Raw genomic sequence first — 18,030 nt, forward strand, 5'->3', positions numbered from 1 at the left:
CTCCTATGGCAGCCATCACTTATCCGAGGGTCTATTTGCCTTTAAAGACTCCCAGTTTTGGTTCTCTAGCTATTTAAAACCCTTAGCTATCAAAATAGGATTTTTGCACTTTATATGATTTAGTCCTTTTTCACAATTGGGCTTACAATCGCTAAAATTAATTCACCAAAATTTTCATGCACCTATATAATCATGTATAACACATAAAATAATATTAAAAATAATAAAATAGTGTCTCTAACTTGGGATTTATGGTCTCGAAACCACTGTTCTGGCTAAGCCCAAAATCGGGCTATTACATTAACCGTTTTTAATATGTGATCATTATCGTTAATCAAAGAATCCATTGAAATATCTGCAATTTAAAAAAAAAAAGAGTTCAATTAGTTTGTTGCAAAAAACACATTTCGATAATTAATTTGTATTTGGGCTTTTTTATCCCACTAATAGGAAAAATATTATTAAAATACGTAAATGTGATACCTTAACATGGAGTTACAAATAACACATTTCGATAATTAATTTCGAGGTGGTTCATTTTAAATAATTATCAAATCACCTAAATGTAATACAATAAATATTACAATAAATATAGTACAATAATATCATTACAAAAATACTAAATAGTTTTGTCCACATCACATTTTTGCTATACTATACGTTATATAATAAACGTATTTATCTTGATTCAAGAATTGACAAAATAAAATATCTCATAAATTCCAACTCAATGATTCCATCTTTTACCTACAAAAAAAATGTTAAAATAACATAAACTATCAAAAACAAAATAAACTTAATTGGACTATATGTTATTATTTGCATCTAATACTAAACCAAAAAAAAAAAACATGCCCATCAAAAATATATCAGAAACATACCTACACACTTTCTTTCAAACAACCTTCCTTTCTTACAAAAGTAGTACCTTACAGAAATAATTTTAAAAAGAATCAAAATCTCAATAAATCAAAAACATTTGTCAAATAATTCAAATATAACAAAAATAACATTTATAACCTATAAATCACAATAAACACTAAACTAAACAAATAATTTATAAATACTAAAAAATTACCTCTTTTGATTTTTTTGTTAAGACCCTAAACAAAATCCTCTTTTGATATTTTTTTAAACCCCAAACAAAACCCTTTAATCCTTTTTTTAACCCTAAACAAAGCCCTCTAATCTCTTTTTTTCAAACCATGATCGAAACCCTTTAATCCCATTTTTTTATTCAAGCCTAAACTCTAACAAAACCCTTTTCTTCAAACCCTAAATCCCTAACTAACAGGGGCGAAGCCAAGGGGGCTGGCATGGGCCCCGGCTCCCCTAAAATATAAAATTGCATTTTAGGCCTCAAAATTTTTTAAAAATTTTAAATTAATAGAGGTAAAATTGCACTTTGGCCCCCCTAAAATTATAAAAATTTAATTTAGTCCTTTACAAATTATAAAAATATAAACTATAAAAAATTAAAATTTCATTCGGCCCCCCTAAAAAATTTTTCTGGTTTCGCCCCTGCTAACTAAATCCTTTTTTTGATGTTCTCATTTCCTTTTCTTTTATCTTCTCATTCTTATTTCCTCTATTATGCTAATCTTCTCTTTTTCTTTCTTTTTTTTTCTTCTCATTCTCTTTTCTTCAGAACTTTTTTTTTTCACTTTGGGGGACCATGATTATAAGGTCCCCCAAACCATGAATTCACTCTCGTCCTATCACCACGTAGCAGTAATAGCCGTGGGAGGAGTCAGGATTGACATTGGTGCCGGCTATCAGGAGAGTTTCACCAGTGCCGCCTGACATACAGCTTTCAACATATTTTTTTCGATTTTCTTTTTTTTTCCTTTTGTATTTTTTTTGTTTTTGTATTCGGGTTCTGTAGTCAGGTATTTTGGTGCTACCAATAAAAAAGGTTTAACCATTAAAAAATTTATTTTTTAACTAATTACTGACAGTTATTGAAAAATAAGGGTGATGTCGCCTCTACACCACCCTCTATCACCCCAAACATCCCATTCCCATAATTAATCGGGGTGGGATACTATTTTTGAACATTTAAATTTTTTTATATTATATATGTAAAAAAGTTAATTTTTTATTTTTTATTTTTAACACGTGACAGCGTGTAATTGGATGATTTAAACCAAAAGGATAATTTAAATATAGTTGAGGAGACAAAAGAGGTATTCAACAATAATTTTACCACCATCACTCAAAGCGAGCCTCAATACTTGTCCTTGATCTACTAGGATTTTGGCAAAGTTTTAAATGTGGTTCTGTCAAACTTTACAAGGGGCCCACACCGAGCAGGTATTATTGGACTTATATAAATTATAATGCATCAGAGCCACACACGTGTTGACTTAGTTACTACTGGCTACCGTGAGATGATTACCACGTGACCGGAATATATTCTCAATAAAAGGCGTCGAAGTGGTTTGGTTTTCACTATGCCTCGTGTTTTATCTTCATTCAGCTTGACTCCATTAGTCCACTTCACCTTTGAATTTACCCAAACCGTGGAGAAGGGAGAAGAAAGAAAGTATGGGTTCTGCTTTGTTGAGTCAAACAAAGCCAATCCCAATCCCAACCCAAGAAGAAGATCCTTCAAGCCAATCCACAGCTCTCCTTTCTTTCAACACTGATTCTTGTTTAGATCCCTCAACTAAAGCATCCCCTTCCAGGCCCAGCACCACCATCATCTTCATTGCTTTAACACTCCTCGCTTGCATTGCTATTTCCGCTGCCTTGGCCTTTGCTTTCCTCTTTTACTCTTCCTCCTCTCCATCATCTTCCTTTTCAGCTACACTTCACAACATTTCCCGTCCTCTGAAGAAACTGGAAAAGCCGGTGGTCATTTTGATTTCCTCTGATGGGTTTCGATTTGGGTACCAGTTCAAGACCTCAACACCAAACATCCACCGTTTGATTGCTAATGGGACTGAAGCTGAGACGGGTCTGATTCCTGTTTACCCGACTCTTACTTTTCCTAATCATTACTCTATCGTGACTGGCCTGTATCCTGCTTATCATGGTATTGTAAATAACCATTTTGTGGATCCTAAGACTGGTGAGGTTTTCAATATGCAAAGTCATGAGCCCAAGTGGTGGTTAGGTGAGCCACTTTGGGAGACTGTGGCCAATCATGGGTTAAAGGCTTCTACCTACTTTTGGCCTGGAAGTGAGGTAAAAAAGGGTTCTTGGGATTGTCCTAAAAACTTCTGCATGTTCTATAATGGTTCTGTTCCTTTTGAGGATAGAGTTGATACTGTTTTAAGCTATTTTGATTTGCCTAGTAGTGAGATTCCTGTGTTTATGACAATGTATTTTGAGGATCCTGATCATCAGGGTCACCGGGTTGGACCTGATGACCCCGAGATTACTGAGGCTGTTGCTAGAATTGATGGTTTGATTGGGAGGTTGATTGATGGTTTAGAAAAAAGAGGGATTTTTGAGGATGTTACCATAATTATGGTTGGAGACCATGGGATGGTTGGTACATGTGATAAAAAGCTGATTTTCCTTGATGATTTGGCCCCTTGGATTAACATTCCAGTGGATTGGGTCCAGTATTATAGTCCGGTGCTTTCAATTCGACCACCTCCTGGTTATGCACCATCCGATGTTGTTGCAAAGATGAAAGAAGGTTTGGAATCTGGGAGAGTTGATAATGGGAAGCATTTGAGGGTTTCTCTTAAGGAGGAGCTACCTAGTCGGCTGCATTACGCAGAAAGTGATCGGATTCCTCCCATAATAGGGCTGGTTGACGAGGGTTTTACAGTAGAGAAGAAAAGGACTAAGCATAAAGAGTGTGGAGGTGCACATGGGTATGACAATGCATTTTTCTCCATGAGGACCATTTTTATTGGTCATGGTCCTCAATTTGCAAGGGGAAAGAAGGTGCCGTCTTTTGAGAATGTTCAGATATATAACTTGGTAACTTCGATTCTCAAGTTAGAGGGTGCTCCTAATAATGGTTCTTCAGCATTTGCTGAGTCTGTTCTTTTGCCTAGTCAGTAATTTTATCTCCTAAGCATGTTCAGAGTGATCTTAGCTGCTGAAATATGGGAGTAGAAGTGGGCAAGATGTCAGCTGCAAAGCCAAATGATTATCTGTTCATCATTGCAGATAATTGCAAATGATGTTAGTGAAATTTGGACCAGTTGATAGCATTGAGTTACAGATGTTTGTAGTTTGTATCTCCTGTAAATCCTTGGCTCCAACTTTGCGCTTACCTGAACTGCAGCATATCATCTGAAATTCATATTACTATTTTGTGCAATGCTCGTATTACTTCAAACTACATTGTTAAAAACCAAAATATTCTGGCATTGTTCTCTCTGCTTTTGCTCCCTCCTTAGACAAGGCGTAGGTTGCTCATCCAATTTGGTGTCTTTTTCTAGCACCTGCTTTGGATCTTGGTATTTATAATAAATTGAAAACTTGTTATTTGAAGATAGTTTTTCAGTATATGCTTTCTTACCTGGATAAAAAATTGCATCATACATTTATGTTTTGTGGGATTAATTTTGTCTAAGATTCTTATAGCAAATGGATAAGGTTTTTAGAGTTTCGGGCTTAGGGATGATTTGCTTTATTCATTCTTGTTGAGGAAAAAAAGGGAGCATTGGACTGTAAGATATTTGGAATCATGCAAACAAGGAGTACATAGTATTTGACATAGAAGAGGTTTCTTAAGATTTTTCAAAGGCAAATATTGGAATCTTTGATTCTTATGGAATGCAATGTGTTTACCCTGCATGGTTGACTCTACCATTCTTGTGAAGAATGAAGAAGGGTTGTGGTACTGATGTTTGTCCATGAAGGTTCTAGCATAGTTGGTCAGGGACATTTATAATGTTCTATGATTTATTGTTAAGTTCAGAGATTCATGAAACCAAAGTTTGATAAAATTTTCAGTTTTTCTATTCACTTGATCATTGTTACTCACACTGCATAAGTAGAATGACTTAGTTACACTCTCTAGGCTTACGTCTTTACTATCGATACACTCTCATCAGAACTTATGGAAGATATCAGAGAAATGCCGGTTTAGCATAAGATTAAAGAGTTTGAGAGTAAGTTTTCTTAGAGCAGTCCTGGTTCCACTTACATGCTTTTAGCATATGTTCGTGGCATTTCTTTTTCTGGTACTTTTAGGTGCATTTGTGCTGATATTCTTCTTAACCCAAATAAAATAAGATAATTTCTCTTTTTATCTATATAAATTTTTGTTGAAAGCATTGCATGAATCTGAGTCACGCTTAGAAATAAACTGGTCTGTTTGTTGATCATTTTCTTGGATAATTTATGAGCTTAAAGAAATGTCGAGCTTATTCATGGCAGCTTGAGGTAAGGTTTGAGTGTGGAAGAGAGGTAAAGGTTCACACGGGGGGCCTTCAGAATGATTTGGCAAAGTAACAGTAGGTTAAGTGTTTTGAGGATGAAGGGTTATTTATACCCTTCATGGTGGGATCCTCACCATAAAGGTGTCGTATGTGGGAGAGCTGCTAGCTGAGTCATGGAGGGCCCTCACCATGTGTATTTAGATGTGATTGGAGGATGCATTTTCCTGCTAAAGACTCACACACGAGTCTCAACGTGATAGGGGAAGATGGGTAAAGTGTCTCTGCATGTAATACCTAGCTATCTCCAAGGGATCCAATTCTACTATAGTTAGGGTCATAGGTGGTAGGTGCTTGAGGAGCATCGAACCTTCTTTGTGTTTTGTTGAGGGGGCTTTCTTTTTTATGTCTTTGGATGTTCAAGCGAACTAGTTATAATAAGCGTAGCACATCTCCAAACGTGACAAGTTCTTTACAAGTTGAAACCAACTGTAAATTAATCTAATATTAATAACGAACCTATTTAAAATCACAGGTGAAGAGGACAAGTTAGCTAACACTGCCTTAGTTGTAAAAGAAAGTTGATTTTGGTGTACGTAATATTAATAACTAACCTATTTAAAATTCCCAAATATTAATATTGGTAATAAGCTGGTGCCAATTTATGACATTATGACAAGGGTCAGTCGACCTCAGCTGGTACCTACTTTTACACCAAAGCTGAGCCCCTGCCATCATCATTTCCTGGTGGAGGCCATGCATTTTATTTTGTCACATTTCTTAGAAAAAAAAATGGTAAATTATACTAACAGTCACTCAACTTTAGGGTAACTAACAAAAATAGTCACTTAGGTTTCATTTCGGTCACCTAACTTTTGAAAAATAATAAAACAGTCACTAACGTTATAAAAAAAAAGTGACAAAACAATCACTAATTAACAGTTTCTGTTAATCTGAATAGAATTGCTAATGTGGCAAGTTAACTAGCTGATGTGGCTAGTTAACTTGCCACGTTGGATGAAGAAATTGAAAAAAAAAACTCTAAAAAAAGCATTTTAATAGTCATTGAATCTAGGAAGCCGATGACTATAGTTGCTTCTCAGAAAAGGTTTTACCCAGCCAAAAAGCCGATGACCATAGTTGCTTTTTAATGAAATTGAGATGAAATAAACATTGACCTATTAACATTTAAAGCATTTGCCCCTCCTTCAGGTTGGTCCTCCATGTCAATTTCTTGAGGAATGGGATTCCCCTCCCAATTTACTTCGCCTGAAACTTTTACTATAGTTGTATAGCCACAATGTCTTACAACCACAACACCTAAAGTAGAAGTATCTTATAAGACCAAAACAAAAAGAAAAAGTAAATTTAGCAATGCATAGCCTCTTTCTCTGGTCTGCCGTAATCATCCAGCAAAAATTGTTCACTCACATGAACAGTTGCACTCTTATCAGCAATTATGCCTTTAAGTAAATTTATCCAAACCAGCTCCTTTTATGGCATTCCTAGAACCTGAAACTCCCCTCATTTTTACAATCTAATTTCACACTTGCATCAGGAACATCTCTTGTCACCTTAATAATCAAATCTCCTACTTTTTCTTCATGCAAAATTGAAGCAGAAGGACCATTTAAAGCATTTTGATTGATTTCAATGATGTTCTTGATTGCGGCAATTGCTTAAAAACTAAAGTGTCAACAAATAAACTATGAAGTAGAAAAGCTTTCCTATCTTGTATTTGCCTCTCTTCTGCTGTTTTGCAAGGCATAGCTGCCAAAATTGCAAACTCTTTTGCCCATTGCCTATTGTCATGTTTACCATCTCTTCTTTGTCTACCTCCATTTCCTCCCCAATTTTCATCTTCCACTGGAAGTGGGGGAAAAACTGACGGAAAATAAAGCAAACGTGAGTTCCCAACCATATTCTTGTAATCCATATAAATGATGTAGCAACTCAATGAAGACTTTACATACTTTATTATGCTCAGTGAAAGCTTTCATAAGAGCCTTGTACGCCTGCAAGGTAAATTAGTGATCCTTGCCATAAATAAATCATATACACAAAAAAAATTCAAAGAAAAATGAAACATATTCAAGGAGATGCAATGGAGCTTACAACATCAAAAACCCTGCTAATCTGCTGCAGAAGAGTGACTAGAGAGTGACAGAGAAACGGTCGCTTTCTGGCTGGGTAAAACCCTTTTCGAGAAGCAACTATGGTCACTGGCTTCCTAGATTCAGTGACTGTTCTTCTTCTTCTTATCTGTTAAAAGAGGGTTTTTTTAAGGGTTTTTTTTCAATTTTTTCATCCAACGTGGTCAGCTAGTTAACTTGTCACATCAGCGGTTCTGTTAAGACAATAACAGAAACTGTTAGTCAGTGACTGTTTTGTCACTTTTTTATAACGTTAGTGACTATTTTGTTATTTTTCAAAAGTTGGATGACTGAAATGAAACCTAAGTGATTATTTTGTTAGCTACCTTAAAGTTGTTGAGTGACTGTTGTTGTAATTTAAAAAAAAAAAAATCAAAGAGATTGTGGTGGTGCAATGAAATCTGGCCAAAAAAATCCCTTGAAAAAGGGACTGTTCCACGCTTTCCATCCTAGCAAGTTCCCACATTAATCTCGTCAAAGCTTGATATTTTCGAATCCCACTTTTTTCAGCTTGGAATTACCTTCTTCTGAGGTATAATGAGAAAAACTTCATAATATTAATAGTTTTGTTTTACTCTATTTTTGTTGATAAATACACTATAGATTCATTTATACATGTCTATATTATTTCAAACAAAAATTGACATGTAATTCTTTTAGGAATAATATATTTGAAAAAGAAAATTATTTGTTAAAAGTCTTTTATAACAATCCCCAAATTATATATTTTTAAAAATAAAGTACTATGAGATATATTACAATGTTCTTTTACTTTTGAATAAACAAGTGATTAATGTTAGCTAACGTACAATGGGATATATTACCAGAGACATATTTAACACGAAATTAATGTTTAAAATTAATTATTCTTAAAATTATATTATGAATAAACTATTCAAATTATGAGTGAAAAATAAAATTATGATGGCTAATTGTATCTCTAACTCAAAGGTGTAAGGAAAATGGAATCCATTAAATTCTAAATTTTAATTGACAGCTTAACAGCCCGACCAGTTAAAGGTCCTGAAGCCGAAACCAAGGAAATTATCAACGAAATTGCAACTAAAACACTTGTTTTGTAAACTACCCCAAAATATAGGAGGCTGTCTTTCCATTTGACTTTTTGCCTTAGTTTGACCTTCTCTTTCTCAATCTCCATGCTTTTTAACCCGAATAAATAAATAAATCCCACGAAAAGTTTCATAAACTTTAGTAACCTGAAAACATTATAAAGTACATCGAATCTTTCTTCCCTTTCAGTCTCTCCCTGCTTTCCTTAAAGAATCTCTTTAGATTAGATGGCAGATGTTAATAGATTATCAGCATTATCGTTTCGTTCTTCTTCAGCTTCGTTGCTCACATCCTTTGCATCTACCTTGAACTCTCGACAACTGGGTCTTCCACCCAATTTTAATCCAGAAAGGAAAAGCTGTTCTTTGTCTTCTTCTTCTTCTCCTTCGGTTGCTGGTGTTTCTAGCCTTCCTCCGACTTCCAGGAAACAATTGCTGTCTTTCAAGGTAAAGGGATTTGCTTTTTTTTTCTGGTTTTTTTTTTTTTTGTTTTATTTCTATTCATCAGTCAAATTATGAGTACCCATTTGTTTGTTTTTGCATTTTTTGTATGAAAATTAGGAGAATAATGCACCGTTTCCCTCATTTGAGTTTTGCCTTTTTTTTTCTTTTTTTCTTTTTTTGTATGAGAACCTATTCGTTTTGATTCTATTGGTCATAGAAGCCTTATTTTAATTTGGATCTTGTTCTTTTATTTATTTATTTCTTGCTTACCACTGTTCTTTAATGAGTTTGGGCTAATCTATTGGCCCTTTCTCTAGGCTATTATAGATTAACAAACTCTATGCTCTACTGCAACTACAATTTTCAGCTTAGGGATTGTGTACAGACTACAGAGCGCCTAAACTTTCTTACAATGATTTCTTTGAATCCTGTCTCAACTGGATCAAGACATAGAGTTTTGGTTACCAGTTCTCATCTGTGCCATATTACATGCCTTAAGATCTATCAGCTTACTGATGCTTATACACCTGGTTTTTGTGGGTCTCTAAGTTGGGAGTTTTCTAAATTCATTTCATCATCCCTGTGTATTCTATTTATTGTCAGTTCCTTTTTTACCAGAACATGGTTTTCGGGATGATGATATTTTCTGGCACATTAACTTGGTAGTGATCAGTATCTACCATTTTATGGGGGTAAGTATGTTGAATTCCGAAGTTCTGTGCTGAAATCTCTTGCAATTTAGTTACACAGTTGCACTTGATTTGGACTTCTTATCACTTATGGCTGATAGCATTCTCACTTATTTATTGTTATTATGAATTGCATGAGGGTGAAACATGTTAAAAGATTTAAGCACGAAAACTTCTCCAGCATTTATGGCTTCTTCTTGTCATTCATGGCTGATAGCATTAACTTGTGGTGACTTGAGTCAGTCTTACTGTTAATTATGTATGAAATGTTTTCCTGCACTGGACTTTACTGGATTTCTTGATACTATTTGGAGAAACTATTGATTTGTTTCCTGCAGATGAGATTTAGAACCATTAACCAAGTTTCTTATTGCAGGTTCATGCAACTATCACCGAAACAAACCAGCCGAAATGGTGGGAAAGGAATGCAGGACCAAATATGATTGACATTCACTCCACTCAAGAATTTTTGAGTGCCTTAAGTGAAGCTGGAGACAGATTAGTTATTGTTGAATTTTATGGAACTTGGTGTGCTTCTTGCAAAGCTCTATTTCCTAAGGTAACTAATGCCTTTCTTGACCTCTATTCAGGTTTTGTAATACTTGAAAGATCAAAATAAACTTTTAGTCCCTATTAATTCTATTTGATTTTTGCGTTGGAAGTGCTTTAGGTATATCTCGTATAAATATAGTATTATTCTTATTCCAATAACATGATGAAAAATAGATAATGACTCTGAGTTGCCAAGTGGATATTGGTTATGCTGAGTTTCACCTGGTCTTGGCAATTTGTATAGAAGTTGACATTTGTTAAGGTGGTCTAGATGACATGACGATCAATGGAGGGTTCAGTTGTTCTCTGATATAACGGCCATCCTTCTTTATCAGGAAATATTGGCACAGGGTCTTTCTTTATGAAATGAAAATATGCAATCAAAAAGCTAACTGGAGCAGCATAAAGCCTTCGATGAAATTCATAATCTCTTAGTGTGAGATATCCATGAAATGCAATGGATTTTCAGATTAAATAACTGGAAAAGAGGGAGCATGTGTGGTGGGAGCATGCTTTCCAGCAACTACTGCTTGTTGAGACTAATATAATTTAGTCATTTCGATGTAACCAAATAATAAAACTGATGCTTGCACTATCTACTCATCTTGTTTGACAGAGCAAAAGCTTTTCAGTTCATTGCATACATCTACTCAACAATGCATCTGATAACAGTTTCTCAAATCAGGCTAATAGCTGTGCTCTTTAAGTAATTAATGTTTGAAGCATTTAATGTTATCCACTTTTTGAAATAGCTGATGTTGTTTCTGAATTATGGTGAGTTTTTCCTGATGTTGCCTTTTGATGAAGCTGGCAGCTCTGCAGGACAGCCCAAGAAAACCCTGAAATTTTGTTCCTCAAAGTCAATTTTGATGAGAATAAGCCTATGTGTAAAAGTTTGAATGTGAAGGTGCTTCCTTATTTCCACTTCTACCGGGGTGCACATGGTCAACTGGAATCATTTTCTTGTTCGCTAGCCAAGGTTTGTATTTTATCCCCTCCGAGCCCATGGTCATGTTTGCACTTGTATAAGTTAACTGTTCTCCACTTGGCTGCTGGGAAATGGAATAGAAAGGGGGAAAAAAAGAAGTTAGCCATAGAATAATCATAGGAAAATTTAGCCCAACATTAGAGCACTGTCCTTGAAAAGAGGTTGATGCATTGAAATCTGGTTCTAGAATACCTTGCTTGCTCGACCATAGGTGCACCATCAGAAGAATCTCTCAGCATACTGTAACTTGCTTGAAATGCTGCATGTTAGAATAATGATTCCTTTTTTCCCTCTTTCTGGTGGTGGTTATTTGGTTAAGTGAATAGGAAGAGAAATATTCAAGGTGGAAGGACAACCATAAGGGGATTCGTACTAGAAGACTCTTCTTTATGCATATTTAGGCTTCTGACTTGCATGTATAGATGACCAATTTTCTTATGCAACTGCATCATTTAAAGAAATATTCAAAATAAAATGATTAGCTGCTTTTCCTTATCATATGCAGTTTCAGAAAATAAAGGATGCTATCAAAACTCACAGACAACCGCATTGCTACATTGGTCCGTCAAAGGCGGTCAGAGACCTGAATCTCGAATCTGTATCTGCACCAATTGAGAAGCCAGCCGTGTTAACCCAAACAAGCGATTCTTTATAAAGCTTGTGTCTCCACATGTGCATGTCCATTTATATTGCACATCCAGTCGACACTCATTTTCAGCTGATCTTAATAGTATTCCTGTATATTGGCATTCTCATTTTCAGCTGATCTTAATAGTATTCCTGTATATTGGCATTTTTCTGTGTAAAAGAATACTCAAGTAGGAATTCGTAGCTTTGCAGCATTCTTTTTCATTCTTATTCTGCCTGTTATATATGTAACCTCCAAAGTCAAGTGGAAATCAAATTCCCATGTTTCTGAAATCTGAACCATCCTTACCTTTTTTCTCCCTCGAACTCTATCCGTACAATATAAGAAATTCGATGTCTTAAAATGGGATGTATGCGGCTTTCACAAAGTAGATCAAACCTAGCAGCCATTGTAATGAAGTGAAGAAATCGTGGACCTTGGAAACAATAGATGACGAGTAAGATATCCACGTAAACCCAATCTGAATCACTAATATTAAGATAAGACATCAAAGTATACAGACTACACCCACAACAGATCTGACGGTTGTCAATGCCCCACGTGCCTGATATCATATCCCAGGTAGCATCATATAAAAGTACAAACCTATATATACGATGGGGTGACATCAAACATGGCAATCCTCGGACTTCAACTGCAACAAAGGTTTCCCGTCTTGACTGGTGTTTGTTATTCTCGCTTAATTTCCGCTACAATTCATGTTCCGGCTGTTGCTTCTGTCTCTAGTCTTTCGTGTAAGCTAAAAAAATGGAACAATGGTGGTAGGCTGCCACGTAGACTGGTGGTAGGCTTAGGGGCTTCATTTTGGGCTCAGTACATGAACATGGCCAGCAATAGCAAATCTTTTATTGCTTCTGCAAGGCTAAAGGGTGCTGTTGAACAGGTTTATTTTCCAATTGATAATTATTTCTTTTTTCTTCCATTTGTTTCCTGGGTTTTTTTTCATTAATAGCTTGTGGGTTATTTAAATTTTATAGGCAATTTATAAGCTTTTGAAAATGGGTTTGTATCAAAATGGAAGAAAAGAACCTCCTAACTCATTAGTTGATGCTTGACCATAATAAAGATTAAGTTCATTGGATTGTATAGTTGATCAATTCTTGGCCTATAATAAAATAAAATTTTGCACTTCATTTATTTATTATTCTTCATGAAAATTGTATAGGCGGGTAGGCAACAAATCTTATAGGCCTTTAGTTCTTCAGTTCAGCACCAAAGGCTTAAAAGGTATATACTTTGATATGAAGCAATTGCGTCGGATTCACTGAGAATGAACGTAATGATGCATACAAGTTCTTAAATCAGATATGACTTTGAGCTGAGTTCCCGAACCCCAATTAGGTCCTGCAATGCAATTGGTAGCAGTGAATGGTTTCATGCGCTCGAATTCACAAGTAAAAACAGCTAACCTATGAATCGAAGTGCTTGGTGGAGTTTAATAGCCTCTTCTGTTTCTTGCTTTCCAGTTCATGTATGCTTTTAGTTACTTTCTGGAGTTCTCATCATTCTACCATTGTCCTAATTCTATAGTTCACCAAATCTCCTTGCTTGGCTTCACAGGCATTGCAGAATGTGGAATGGCCAGAGCAGTTCCCCTTCAAGGACGAGGATTTCCAACGCTTCGATGAGTAAATAATCCAAACTACATCTTGCTGTTTAAATTGAACTCTTATGTTAAATTTCGGCTTTCCTTGAGGTTGTTCATCTCATTTTGTTCCTGCTTTGGTTATTCCTTGCATTTATATCCTTGTTGCTGCTTTGCACTGACCATCTTCTTGATGATTATTCACATTTGGGATTTCTGGTCGGAATTTGGAGAAGTAATTTTTCAAGCATCTTTCGTCAGTTATAGAAGAACGAGACTTGCGAAAGTGCAAGATGTTAGGCAAAACTCTTTGTTCTAACTTAAACAAAGTAACAAGATTAAAACACGAGTCTGTGGAATCTATTATTTCTCAAAGACTAGGGGCTTTATGTTTCAATCAAGCAGTCCAAACTTGTTACCTGTGTCGCATATAATTTCCTCTAGATTTTGCCATATCAAATAGGAAAAAAGAAGTTGATTAGTAACGCTAAACAAACAGGAAATCTCTCAGCACTCCATACCTATCCTTGCATAAATCATCCAATATTATACTGATTAAAGGATTTAATGCTTCAGCGAGTGGTTCAATCTAGCAGATATCATTTAGCTGAAAGTTTGCACTTTGCTTCAATAATTTCCAAGTTTTATCCTCAATGTTAAGCATATTGATGAGTTTCAGATTTTCATAGCTTTAATTCACCTTTCAGAACACCAGATTCATTGTTCTATGAAGCTCCACGCTTTGTTACACATATTGATGATGCAGCCATTGCCGCACTTACTAAATACTACTCAGAGGTTTTCCCTCCCAGCAATACTCCTGGAGTGAGCATCTTGGATATGTGCAGTAGTTGGGTAAGACATTCTTGATGTTGAGATCACCCTCTTCCTCTATCGCATTCTCATGATGCTGTTCTCAATTTTATGTTTAGGTCAGTCATTTTCCAAAAGGATACAAGCAAGAACGGGTGGTTGGAATGGGTATGAATGAGGAAGAGCTTAAGCGGAACCCTGTGAGTACAATATTTCTTCTCACTTTTTTACTGGTTGGATTATAAGCTGGTCATCAAAATGCTGCTACACAATGGTGATTTTAGCAACAACTTGAATGATATAGTTACTTTAATCTATTAATGAGTTCTACTAAAATAATAGTATTAAGTTCTAGAAATCATTATCTGTGTGAGTTCATGAGTACAACTGAAGTATGACACTGCAGCTGTTCATGACATTATTACCTTAAATAATTGTCTTTGTAGGTTCTAACAGAATATGTTGTGCAAGACTTAAATTTGAAACCTAAGCTTCCCTTTGAAGATAATTCCTTTGATGTCATTACCAATGTGGTGGGTGTTTTTTCTCCTCTCTTCCATAACTCCTCTCCTTTTGCATTAGTTATTCCTTTCCCTCTTCTCCTTGTTTTTCCATTTTAGATGAAATGAAAGATACTTGAGGATATTTTTGCACTTCCTCTCTGAAAGCTATGCTTTAATGACCTATCTTTGTGTTAAGTATGGCGTTTTAAGAATGTAATCTTGTAGGTCAGTGTTGATTATCTAACAAAGCCTCTTGATGTTTTCAAAGAGATGTGCCGGATTCTTAAGCCTGGTGGATTGGCTATAATGAGGTGAACTTTTCATCTACTTCTAACTAATCGTTGCATCCAAGCTTAAGATCAAACTTCGTTCTACTTTTCTTTCTATTCCTTGTTGACTCTATAACCTGCATGATTTTTTTTTCCCTTGGCTTATGTTTCTCATTCCTATTACATCTTCCATTTCTTTGTTCAACCATTTTTATTTTATACACTTCTTTGAACTTAAACGTGACTCATTTCCAAAGCAGTTTTTCAAATCGCTGCTTTTGGACAAAAGCAATCTCTATATGGACATCCACTGGTGACACCGATCATGCTTTGATTGTTGGGTCATATTTCCATTATGCTGGCGGATTTGAACCTCCTCAGGTAAACAATATTTAATATTTTGTCTCATAATAGGCTCTTCACCCCTCAAGTGTTTCTTGGACAACCATTAGCCGGCAATCTCTTAACTCTATATACGCTGTTGCAAATATTTTAAGATAAGCCCCAAAGTTTCCAAATGGAAACTAGGCGTTGCCAGTCTGCATTGATGTGAATACGTGCATTATGAATATATCCAATTTAAAAGCATCCAAGTTTATGGTGGACATTAATCTGAGCCTAAAAGAAATTCATTTTTGTCTACAGGCTGTTGATATATCTCCTAATCCAGGACGCTCAGATCCTATGTACATTGTTTTCTCTAGGAAGCTTTCTACTGCTTAAGAAGCTATCACTATCAGTCTGAAGATTATGAGGATTTTCTTCCTATCAATGAGTTTTCTTTTTTGCACAAATCCAAGAACCTTATAGTCGTGAAGGAGTTGATAATTTGAAATTGTATTCTCGTTTTCATTAATTACAGTGTAATAAGCACCCTTCCTCACTGTCCATGCATTTTCTAGATATAAGAACCATAACATTGGAATACATACAATAGACACATTGAACCAAAGGTTTTTTTTTTTTAAGTCCAACCCTGTTTGTAGCGGTTGAAGAAGAGGTCCTCCGTTTGGGCATTCTTGAAGGCACTGCAAGCAATGATATAGACCCATATTAGTACCACCACTTCCACAATGAGAATTATGTTGGCTTTCCTCTCCTTAAAGTTCCCCAGCAGACCAGCTTTGCATGAATTGCAGTTATAGCAGAGTTGGGTCTGGTCATTGCTCCATTGGTTGCAGTCAAGACCCCCTGCTGGGTTCACCGGGTTCGTCCACAACGTTGGGTTCACAAAAGTGTAGCCACATATTGTTGGAGGCTTACAACACCCTGACTATCAAACGTAACAAAAATGAAAGACTTGAACCAATAACAAAACAACAACAAAAAGGAAAAAAGGATAAAGTAACACCTCCTCTCTAAACAATGCCCACATAGTCACCATATGTTGCCAAAGCTGGTAATTGTTTATAAACTTCATTTGGCGTTGCTTGGTTGCCCCACAGCACACATGTGCTTGATTCTTTTCTGGTACATTTTCTATGATTTGAACCACGATGAACATGGGAAAAACTTGAACTAATGATCTTGTGGATGAGACCGATCCATCCATGAGGGGGCCGATGAACTCTGGTGTCAGTATTTTCCCTAAAATTAAACATTAAGCCCAAAATAGTGGGTCGTACTTTATGGTCTTAGTAAGGTGAGTGGGTCCTGCTTTAGGACATCAAATCATGTCCTGTTCCACCAACTTCGGCGTGTCTGATCGACGTAAATTCAATCAACATCAAATAACCATCAACAAAATGATCTATCTTCACTGGGAAAACTAGTTAAAAAATGAGGCAAAGAAAAACAATGTCATAGGAGGTCGTTGAAGATTAAAAAAAAAGAAAAAAGCTTTATAGTTACAGTGAGGAAAGTTAAGATCTAAAGACCGGTTTGGTTAGAAGTAATTCCTCTGATATTTCAGGTAAATAGCAATGAACTTAATCTGTTTAATGGCTTTACTATACAATGACACATGGAAATTTTAAAAGGGTACTCGTATTTTCATCAAAGAATAAGAAATATGGCCATAACTGAAACGATTTACATGAAGAGGAGAGAGATGAGTAGCAAAAAACTGATCAGCGGCAATGAACTGTTGAGTCAACTTAGGACAGACATCGGTGTCAGCCAAACAGGCCCTGATCTTAGTCCAGCTCTTGGAGTCAACTACATGGTTTGTAAGCCAGCTAGAGTAGCCATCAAGCCTATAGTCCTGGTAACCCCTTCCAGGCACACCGTAGCTCCCATCAGGTCTGGTAACGATGAAGGCAAATACCAGCAAGATGAGGAGGAGACCAATGACGATGGCCATGCAGCAAAGATAGAAGGCCAACAGTGTTTCCTTGTTGCAGTAGGCACCGACTGGCCATCGCAAAAGGTGGATGCAGCCGTTGTCAGGCTGTTGGGCGAGCCAGATGCCAACTGCTATGATGGGGATGGAGCAGAGGAAGGTTACGAAGTTGAGAACTGCTGTTATGTTATTGGCTACTCCCATGATAGGTTCAAGGGAGAGAAGAGTTTAGGAGAGAATTTTGAGACTGTTTGAAGTTGGAAAGCTCTTTTAATGGCTCATATGTTAGAAACCAGTAAACATCTTAATCTTGATTACTTACATTCCCAACAAATCTGTAAGGTAACCATGTGATATTTGATTTGGTTTTAAACAGGGAAACGTTTTAAGAAGTCAAAATGGTAAGGGAAAATTGAGGCTGAGTTACTAAAAGGTCATTCGATTTTTTTGGTAAAGAGAAAAGTACGATTTCCTTTTTTTTTAAGTCGTGGATTCTCATGAATCACGGTTTCATCTAATCTGGCTCTCATTGATTAAACTCTAATCATCTTACGAAAGTCTCTTCCTTCAGTTCCAAGTTATTAAAAACGGTTGAAAAATATGAAATTGATAATTTGGGGTCAGTGCCCACCAACTATGTATGGAGTACATTATCATATTTAAGGTGCTGATAATTTATTGAATTG

At 36.0% G+C, this 18,030-nt stretch overlaps 4 protein-coding genes across 6 annotated transcripts; 3 read left to right on the forward strand and 1 right to left on the reverse strand.

Moving 5' to 3' along the window:
* The first annotated feature begins 2,424 nt into the window (after positions 1-2,424).
* Positions 2,425-4,458, forward strand: LOC108486687 (uncharacterized). The gene has a single exon (XM_017790862.2). It carries the CDS (start codon positions 2,548-2,550, stop codon positions 4,021-4,023), a length of 1,476 nt encoding a protein of 491 aa, XP_017646351.1. The 5' UTR covers positions 2,425-2,547; the 3' UTR covers positions 4,024-4,458.
* A 4,130-nt stretch (positions 4,459-8,588) lies between these two features.
* LOC108484120 (thioredoxin-like 2, chloroplastic) lies at positions 8,589-12,165 on the forward strand. The gene is made up of 4 exons (XM_017787791.2): positions 8,589-9,018; positions 10,081-10,263; positions 11,071-11,235; positions 11,750-12,165. The coding sequence occupies exons 1-4, from the start codon at positions 8,800-8,802 to the stop codon at positions 11,897-11,899; spliced, it is 717 nt and encodes a 238-aa protein (XP_017643280.1). The 5' UTR covers positions 8,589-8,799; the 3' UTR covers positions 11,900-12,165.
* Positions 12,166-12,457: 292 nt separating this feature from the next.
* LOC108484119 (uncharacterized) lies at positions 12,458-16,015 on the forward strand. Of its 3 annotated transcripts, XM_017787790.2 has the most exons (9): positions 12,701-12,776; positions 13,059-13,364; positions 13,454-13,521; positions 14,186-14,333; positions 14,411-14,491; positions 14,738-14,824; positions 15,020-15,105; positions 15,324-15,444; positions 15,709-16,015. In XM_017787790.2, exons 2-9 carry the CDS (start codon positions 13,305-13,307, stop codon positions 15,784-15,786), a joined length of 729 nt encoding a protein of 242 aa, XP_017643279.1. In that variant the 5' UTR covers positions 12,701-12,776; positions 13,059-13,304; the 3' UTR covers positions 15,787-16,015. The 3 variants fall into 3 exon arrangements, with proteins under 3 accessions (XP_017643278.1, XP_052886109.1, XP_017643279.1); XM_017787789.2 differs by lacking the exon at positions 13,059-13,364 and having other exon boundaries at positions 12,458-12,776; XM_053030149.1 differs by lacking the exons at positions 13,059-13,364; positions 14,738-14,824 and having other exon boundaries at positions 12,458-12,776.
* On the reverse strand, positions 15,802-17,790 carry LOC108484121 (tetraspanin-2-like). The gene is made up of 2 exons (XM_017787792.2): positions 17,099-17,790; positions 15,802-16,336 (listed from the first exon to the last, which is right to left on the reverse strand). The coding sequence occupies exons 1-2, from the start codon at positions 17,546-17,548 to the stop codon at positions 16,028-16,030; spliced, it is 759 nt and encodes a 252-aa protein (XP_017643281.1). The 5' UTR covers positions 17,549-17,790; the 3' UTR covers positions 15,802-16,027.
* Between the last annotated feature and the right edge of the window lie 240 nt (positions 17,791-18,030).

This window comes from Gossypium arboreum, chromosome 6 (assembly GCF_025698485.1).
Source record: "Gossypium arboreum isolate Shixiya-1 chromosome 6, ASM2569848v2, whole genome shotgun sequence".
NCBI lineage: Eukaryota > Viridiplantae > Streptophyta > Magnoliopsida > Malvales > Malvaceae > Gossypium > Gossypium arboreum.